Source organism: Triticum urartu, chromosome 7A (genome assembly GCF_056163025.1).
Source record: "Triticum urartu cultivar PI428250 chromosome 7A, HENAU_Tu73, whole genome shotgun sequence".
Lineage (NCBI taxonomy): Eukaryota > Viridiplantae > Streptophyta > Magnoliopsida > Poales > Poaceae > Triticum > Triticum urartu.
Genome location: NC_141879.1, coordinates 718,642,864 through 718,652,112, shown reverse-complemented (window position 1 = coordinate 718,652,112; position 9,249 = coordinate 718,642,864). Strand labels below are relative to the sequence as shown.

The window sequence follows — 9,249 nt, the reverse complement described above, 5'->3', positions numbered from 1 at the left end:
TCTGAAAAACCTAGTAGATAAAATATAAAACTACTTTTCATGACGGATCGAATGATACAAATTTGGTATAGTGGATATCGATATATTTTCTAAAAACTTGGTCAAACATGCACTCGTTTGACTTTTGAAAAAACAATCAGACTTTATATACAGAAACGGGGGGAGTATGATATTTTCAGTTGTTCCATCTAACAAAAATGAGCTTCTTGAATAGATGAAGAATTTATGACAGAAAAGGAGACAAGGACAAGACAAACTGGACTAAGCCTTGATTAGGAAGAAGGAAACCCCAAACAGAGTTGGCACGATCTGAAAAGGCTCTAGATTGGCACAACCCTATTAACATACCGGGACCAACTTGCGATAATTCACCTATTTGAATATATACGGCATAAAACAATAACTACATGGTTATCTTTCCAGGAAGTTCTGTACACAGCTTATAATAAAATAGCTCGGTTCATCTACACTGATTTTTGCTTAGAACGATGGTGGCACATGACAGAATGGTACACATAGCCTAAGCAAGAAGATTTAGAATAATCCAAGGTGGAAGGCAATACACCAACCATTAATCAACCAAGAATAGTCAAAAAAATTCAGAGCGTGTGTCATACTCATACCAAATGGAGAAAGATTGAAATGAGAAAATGTTTTTCTGTGAAGGAACAAAATTAAGAAATGGGTAAAGTAAGAGGCTTGGTCCTTCGTGAAAAAGAACTGGGCAGGAAGTGCAAATCTAACCCTGGAATGAGGATTGATTATTCATGTCTATCATCCCAACAAAGCATTCTCTCAATGCTTTCTCTCCAATGTAGCGTGCTAGCACTCTACAATGCAAAAAAAAAAAATCATGAATATATTAGTATGTGAATACGCTAAATAATATAACTCATGTATATGCATTAGATACTTGCCACATGAAGATACTGTTTTCTATGAGTATAATGACATGCATCTCCATCGCTCCCTCCCTCCCTCTCTCTTGCGCGTGCACCATTGGTGATACAACATAAAGAGACACTACTAGAAAAAAGACTACCAGCAGCGCGGGTAAAATAGCTACTAGCAGCGCGGGTACCCGCGCTACTAGTATCGCGCTACAGCTAATAGTTAGTAGTAGCGTGGGTTAAACCCGCGCTACTACTAGCGTGTGCCACCCACGCTACTGCTATTACGTACACGCGCTACTACTAATGAAATAGTAGTAGCGTGGGTAAACAACCAACGCTACTAGTATCCTATATACTAGTAGCGCTCAGTTTCCTCCCCGCGCTACTACTAACTTATTAGGAATTAAAACAAATAAACCAGTACACATCATTACAAATACAAAATTTATAATAAACCAGCATTAGAACACATCCCGTAAGAGCATACATAATTGACATGAGCTCCTATTTCATGGTTAACTGGACACCGAAGCCAATAAATGAGCCAAAACCCCATCATTATGTACTCACGATTAACCACTTCAAAGAAAATGCAAGTATGTATGTCATTAACAATTGCAAACATAGTTGTTGTATCTACTATCACACAGTTCCTCATTCTACCCGTTCTCACTCCAATAATAAGAAAAATTAAATGGAAAATAGAGATAATCTGCCGCAATTGCACTTCGGTGTCATGGATTCGGTCTGCCGCTTCAACATCTCATTATATCGCAAGAAGTTGTTAAGGCACCACTCTGCTTAGTATATCCCAGGTGCTTTCTGCAATTGGCACATAAACAGCAAATATTCATCAGAGTTCTGCTTCCAGATGTAATTTATTGTTTGTATCCTTCTTTCCAAATTTAGAATCATACCTCTTAGAAGTATCTTTCACGTGATCCTCATCAGCAGACTCGGAGGTGTGATTGTCATGGTAAGCATCGGTTGCATCAGGGTCATATTCACCTAGAACATACTCTTGGATAACCTTCAACAAAAGATATACACTCAATAAGGCAACTCAAAAGTGCTAGCAACTACGGCGTGCAAAGCATGCAGATATGTAACTGAAGCCACAGTAAAGCTGTACCAACTACGACATGCATACATGACACTGTGAAAGCATGAAGATATGTAATTGGAGCCGTATTACACTATTTGAGCAAAAAAATTGTTTGCTTCTTTCACAATGTAAATTAGTTCAGTTCTGGTCTCTCCTCTTAAAGCTAGCAATATGTGTACCGAAACAATTCAGAATTAGTTTTTGTGGAGGGTAGAAAGATCAACATAAGCACAATCTATTTACTGTGACCCTCACAAAGAAAACAGCTTACCTTCTCATTCTCTACATGAACCTCTCGGATTTTCCCATAATAGCAGAATTCATAAGATCACCAACCTTCATGCTGTGTCAGCAACAACAGTAACAATCAGATCGTTTTTCAGGCATTCCATTAGCCTGGCACACATGTACAAGACCAAACATATATCCCAGATGCTCATCATGCACAAAGAAAGACTTGTATGTTCATGCCTGGAGTAGTCTAAACCAACATATGTTTGAAGACTACTGAAATCAAATACCTTGTGGCACTTAGAAATAAATGCTAAAAGACTACCGATTACTTGAGACCTCTTGTCTGCAGCTAGTTGTGGAGTTTCAACATAATCTACTTATTTTTCCTAGCATCTTTGGCCTGACCAATAAAAAATAAGAAAGAAGATATATCACTTTACGTATAGGATGTATATGAAGTAATCAAAATTTTAAATCCATGTATTATTTGCCTGCAAGTTCTATAAGTTACGTTTCTGTGTTTTGGGTCTCTAATATCAGAATCTTTGAATCATGTTTCACTGCAAAGCTTAATCGGCAGGTTTAATAATTATACATGGCTATTGTTTCCAAGCATAATATTCTGCGGCGCTATTAATTTTATTTTGCTCACGGTCACTTTATCAGTCAAGTTAGAAAACCAAAAAAAGGAAGGCATCAATAAAACTGCATGGACCAACAATATGAAATTCAAATAAATACTATCTCCAGATAAGTCAAGAATTTAATTATTTTAAAGCTGTAGCACTTCTATCCCTTTGGCACAAAAGTTACAAAATACAGTCTGCTAGCACCTCCAGTGAAAGCATGTATGAACCCCACAAATGTTTAAAGTATCAAACAGAAAACTTGAATTGATCATATATGACATAATGAATATTGCATCTCTATAAAGCCTCATGTAAGCATCAAAGTGAACCTGTTGTCAAGTATTTATTTTATGATGCAAAGACCGTAGCTCTACTGCAAGTATTGTGTGGTGCCACTTGAGGAGAAGGAGCCCATATTTTATTGCCGTTCTTTGGCTCATAATCCAGTCAATGGTATTATTGCTCATAGACCTAGAAACTGATTGTTATTCTTGTTCTATGTCAGACATAAGCCAATTTGTGGGGCTATTTAATGAGTTCAGTGAACTGTAAAATACGGGAGGAAATATATGAATAAGAGGTGGTGGTGGTTAAGGAAGAGCAAACAACGGTCCTTACATGCTGCTGCACCCACCACCCCCAGTGCTTTCTCCTGGAACCAGATCCATCACCGCAGCTGCTGCGCCCCATTTGCGGATGATGCTGGGAGGATCATGCTGCTCGCTACGAAATCACCAACAATTCAGTGCAGTCTTCCATCTAATTTCAGTAACCAACAAACTAACACGAGCTAGAGATAGCAACAGAGTTACAATTTGGTCTGTGGCCGCCGCGCCGGCGACCAGGAGCAGGAGGAGGAGGGGGAGCAGCTGGGGCGGTCCCTGTCGTCGTCGCCATCGTTGGCCAGGAGGTGGTCCTTGAGGGAGAGGAGGCGGGCGTCGAGATCCGCGAGGAGGGCGGGGAGGCGCTGGCTGGAGGAGGCACCGGGGACGGGGGCGAGGTGCCTGGCGGTGGCGAATCCGGCGGCGAAGACGGCGGCGAGGAGCGGGACGGGCAGTAGGCGGGAGAGGGAGAGCGCACGACCGGGAGGAGCGGGGCGGCGGCGAGGAGCGGGACGGGCAGTAGGCGGGAGAGGGAGAGCGCGCGACCGGGAGGAGCGGGGCGGCGGCGAGGGACTGCTGCGGGAGGCTAAAGGGGAGGTCCGGGTCGGCGGGGAGGTCGACCCAGCCGTTGTAGGACGCGGCGGATGAGCAGCAGCAGCGGGTGGATGTGGATGTGGATGTGCGGGTGGAGGCTCGATGCGGGCTGGATCGGATGGGGAGGAGGTGCAGATGGTGGTGGCGGAGGTGGAGGAGGTGCATGCCGAGAGAGGCAGCGACTCTGTCCATGGCAGTGGCTGCTGGTGAGTGCCGGTGGTGGGGTTGGGGGAGAGCAGGTCGGCGGCGGCGGCGACGACGGGTTGGTTGGGGGAGTCGTGGGGAGTGGAGGAGAAACACAGAGACATAGGCAGAGGAGGGATGAGAGGCGGATGTGGCGGCGGCAAGGAGATCTCACTTAGCAGTAGCGTTGGGTTTATACCCCATGGTGACCCAACGCTACTACTATGACAAGTTTCAGGTGCACGGTGGAGACCACTTAGTAGTAGCGTGGGATTTATAACCCGCGCTACTACTATCAACTTAGTAGTAGTGTGGGTTTATAATACGCGCTACTACTATGGTTGGTCTCGAGGGGCACAGTGGAAATCACTTAGTAGTAGCGAGGGATAAAAACCCGCGCTACTACTATCAACTTAGTAGTAGCGTGGGTTTATAACCTGCGCTACTAGTAATTAGCAGTAGCACATGTTTTTAACCATCGCTACTGGTAAGATTCTGTGTATAAGGTTTTCCCTAGTAGTGAGAAAAGAGAGACTAAAACGCATGAGAGCTAGAGGATGTACATTTTATCTACATTTTTCATATATACAAAGAAGTAACCATGGATGCCAATGTTAATGTAGTAAGGAATCTCTTAGTATCTTAGTATGATCTAGGATATATGAAAACAAAAAACAATATTCAAATGAAAATTACCAAAATCTGGTACATGTTGCTAACAACAAATTGCATGATTGATAAACTACATCAATTGTCACAAGCTATCAGGCACTTCCAAATCATAATGAGTTTCACATTTAGTGTACATGAAGAGTCCAAGCAGTTAAGATACGATCTAGAAAAATAAAGATGTGCATTAACTTAAAGTACTCTCAATCAAATTAAGCAATTGACTTCACAATTATGGGATTATAGAGAACCCTCCAATGATAAAGAGCGTTTCGGGTTTAAAAATAAGCACGATCAGGACTAACCTGCCAAAACACATTTTAGAACCTCTCTTAGTATCTGAATATATTCATCATTCGACATCTCCTTGACAGTTTCCATATTTTCGTTTGACTCGAGGAAATTAATTAACTCAACAGTATATTGCAGCATGTACTTTGACAATCTTTAAAAACAGAAAAAAAATCATGAAAAGACCACGATTAACGATATGCAGAAACAAATGATGTTGAAGCATGCTCAGGAAACTGTACCGTCAAAGCATCAGAACCTTTCTACTTTAGTGAGCTCTGAATAATATATCTAACAATGGTAATGTAATTGCTTAAAAGAATTACTCCCTCTGTTCACTTTTATAAGGCCTTGAAGACATTTCAGACAATGTGCAAAGTAGTTTATTTTGAGTTGTCTAAAATGACTTATAAAAGTGAACGGAGGGAGTAGCTTTGTTAAAGCACCTAATATCCAACTTCAGCTTTCTTACGGAAGAACTGACCAAGTATTTTCTAGACAACAATTCAAAAATATTATAGCACATAATAACAGGAAGCTTTGCCTACTTTTACAGATATTGAATTAGGAAAGGGTGAAGATGATGCACAAGTAACGTCTAATATTCACAAAATAAGCAGTTATGTATGCATGAGATATTGAGGGTTTGAGCAGAGATCTGAATTGTACTGGAGCTTCCTCTTCCAGTTCCAACTATTACGAAACATATTTTCGTTTGAGGGTTAGACATCAGCTTGCTTGTTTCTTTGATTCTTTGGTGGAGAGAAATCAGAGAATAGGTCAACGCAAATGCTAGCCAAGGAGCAGACCTTAATCCCAGAGTGTGGCGCACGTGAGGGGGGGGGGGGGGGGAGGTTACTGGGGATGAGCAGTCAGCCATGGAGGCAATAACAGGAAGGGTGGCCGTCGCCCGTGCATCTCCTAGACAGAGCTTGGGGGAGTCTCTCTTCCTCTCGTCTGCATCTCTTTCCTGATGAAATCACTTGCATAGCTTCCTTTTGGAACCTTCCAAAGCACAGAGTCATACCTTTAGCATAGATATGACCATATGTAAGAATATTTTACTCGCAAGAACATAATTAACTTTCCGATATTTAACACCACCATGATACATTAGTATCTGGAATGTTTGAGGGAAAAAGAAGTGTGAAATGAATACCCCCAATTATAAGGGTCCTCTTCCTGAATAGCTACTACTGCTGCTTGTTGCATATCTGATCCGGGAGGGAATGTTGCTAGTTCACACTCATCTGCCAGAGTAAATGAAGTTCCGTATAACCAAATAAGTCAATCTGAAGTAAATGAGACGAAAATGAAGAGGTGCAGTTTAAACCAAGTACTTACAAGTAGTTGTCACTCATTGCTATCCAGCAAAAAAATGATAGACATCTAGCAAAATCTCAAAAGTGCCTTACCACCTTTTATAAAGAGAAATATTTCCTTATCAAAAAATTTCCAGTTGCTCTTAATGTCGTCAACGCCAGCAAAATGAAAGCTTGGCAACAAATGTACATGAGTCAAACATTCCTGCTGAGGCCTGTACCACAGGTTCCAATATGCAATCAGCATGAGATACTGTTGAAAAAAGGCAATGCAATACATCTAGTAAATCAACTCTGAAGACCTAGTATGCAAATGCACGAAATCCTCCACGAGAGTCAATGTCCACTGTGCCATCATGGGCACTGTAATTGAAAAGCACAGGAAACAGACAGGTAAGTTCCAAAGATGAATATGCATAAACCCCGCCAGATTTTTAGTTGTGTAAATCAAGCAGCACAATTTACCTAAAATCACAAATGTGCAATTCGTAGATGGTTATGTCAGAGCAGGAATCAAGTTTTGGCTTATCATCGGCCAATTCATCCCAGGAAGCTGGCTTCAATGTTTCATTGTTAATGTCAACCAACCAGGTCCGCGCTCCATTCACAGAAAGGCTGATCAAATAAACAACAAGCTAGTTTCTTCCTTTCCCTGAACTTTTTTCTTCTGCGGAAAGTTCCTCTCCCTAAACTACATAACTGAAATGCGCACAACCACATACCCTCTAGCATAAAGGTCACCAGCTAAACATTTCAGAATTTGTGCCTTAGTTGGATGATACACGTCAACTTCATATAAATAGTATCGGTTTTCCCACTCTCTTGGTCAAGTAACACTCCAAATACCATTTGACTCCTTGAGCTGCACCGTCTCTAGAGCAGGGCCGGCGGACCATCTAAGAACCACACACTCACATCCAGCAAGATATATTGGGCACATTTTACATATAAGCGGGAATAGTACAGAACCGGAGGCGACACTTGAGATGGTAAAATGCGTCGTCTTTAGAAGCCAAACATGTGTTGTAGGAGCCCAAAGGTGCAAGCTCACAGAGTCCTCGCTGAAAACCGCACCGAGCGGTCCTCTGTATGCAAACATGTCATCCAGCACACCGGGTAATTGCAGTCCAGTAACATCTACGTGTTTCCTGTCAGCTGCACACAAGCAGTATGTAAGGATCTTGCTCTGTCTCAGAACTTGTCTGAAGAATTTGACACTCATCTCTGAATCTGCATGTAAGGGTGCAAACAATCGAGAATTACCACCGAAAGAAGCGACGACCAGTTGGCATTTCACAAGGCTGGCGACGTCGACAGAGCTCGGAACTCTGAACGCTCTGTAACTGCTGATGAAAGGGAACTTCTGGGTCACCTGAAACATGTTGCGAATGGCACTCTAGGTTCAGCAAACTGAAAAAAAATACATCGCTAAAGTGGGGAGCCAGCCACGGCCAACAAGAACTCAAACTCCTATCCGATTTCGACTTTGTGCTCTTGACTTTCCACACCGCAACCTCGAGCAACCATCAACATCCATCCCCGCATCCACCCCTACCTCCTGCTGCCGCCTACATTGTTCTTGCTCGTCGGGGAAGGGCCACAATCTCCTCCACGATGGCCACAGACAGATCCACGGGGAGGACACAATCTTCCAGGGGCACTCAACCAAGCACGTCACCCTCCACATTCATCCTATCCCAACCCTAACAGCGTCAAGACCCTCCATTGGTCCATGAATCAGGCTCGTAGCGTCCAGATTCGTTGCGACGAGTCTGTAGTCAACGTCTTGACTTTGGCTATCCCCACGGCAGCACCATCGGATCTTGCTTGATTTTACCTTCACTTTGTCTCTCCCCAAGGCAACACCACCACCCAGCCAATCACCACCACCGCTTGTCCAGATAGAATCATGAACAATCCCCATGGCAGTGCTGTAGGATCACCTTGGCGACCACGACAACAACCGCCTAGTCTAAAATCTAAGCGAGCCAATCTCTATAGAAACAAGTAGAAGCAAGGCGCATGGCTCAGATATGTTCATTTTTTGACGCACGCGCCTCTAGGAGAAGCGGCGTGCTTGCCCTGCCGCCCACCAGCTCCTGGTCTATAGCTCACCTAGCTAAATACTCTGCTTTGCCACCTGGCCAGATTTTTTTTGCACATTTATAATACAGTTGAGTGGGTTAAAACTATTGCAAAACAACACACACTTTTATAATCTCTAAATACATATTTAGTTCAGTCCATATGTATATCTGAAGTAACTTATCAACGTCTCCTCGTGCATGGGACCCAAATACTGTACGTCCGAAATCACGAACAAATTGACATGTTAGCTAGAATTCCACGACGGCATGCAAAATCACAAATAAGTATTGTCTTGTTGTATAAAGAGCATTTTCTTTGCGAAAAAAACTGATATAGCTTGACATGTGGAACCTGGACTTACCCTCGTTGACACCACTAATATGTTAAATAGCTTCAAAATAATCAAACACATACTTGTCTTCGTATTTCCAGCCTCTCCACACAAGCGACATTTCCCAACAAGTTCCTAAAGGAGCTCATGGTCAGTCCATTTTAGTGAAACTGAACCTCAACAAATGGGGCAAATATAAAGACACCAAGTTTCAAGTAATTCATTGCAGTTTCAGTTCTCAGTTTAGGTGCAGCTCACACAACAACCTGCAATTATATACCTATTACAGAATTATTTTGAAGGCATGT

At 42.6% G+C, this 9,249-nt stretch overlaps 1 protein-coding gene across 1 annotated transcript; it reads right to left on the bottom strand.

Moving 5' to 3' along the window:
• Nucleotides 1-1,217: 1,217 nt before the first annotated feature.
• Nucleotides 1,218-4,365, bottom strand: LOC125506451 (uncharacterized). The gene is made up of 5 exons (XM_087534073.1): nt 3,674-4,365; nt 3,480-3,584; nt 2,270-2,341; nt 1,811-1,923; nt 1,218-1,715 (listed from the first exon to the last, which is right to left on the bottom strand). Exons 1-3 carry the CDS (start codon nt 4,363-4,365, stop codon nt 2,281-2,283), a joined length of 858 nt encoding a protein of 285 aa, XP_087390199.1. The 3' UTR covers nt 1,218-1,715; nt 1,811-1,923; nt 2,270-2,280.
• Between the last annotated feature and the right edge of the window lie 4,884 nt (nt 4,366-9,249).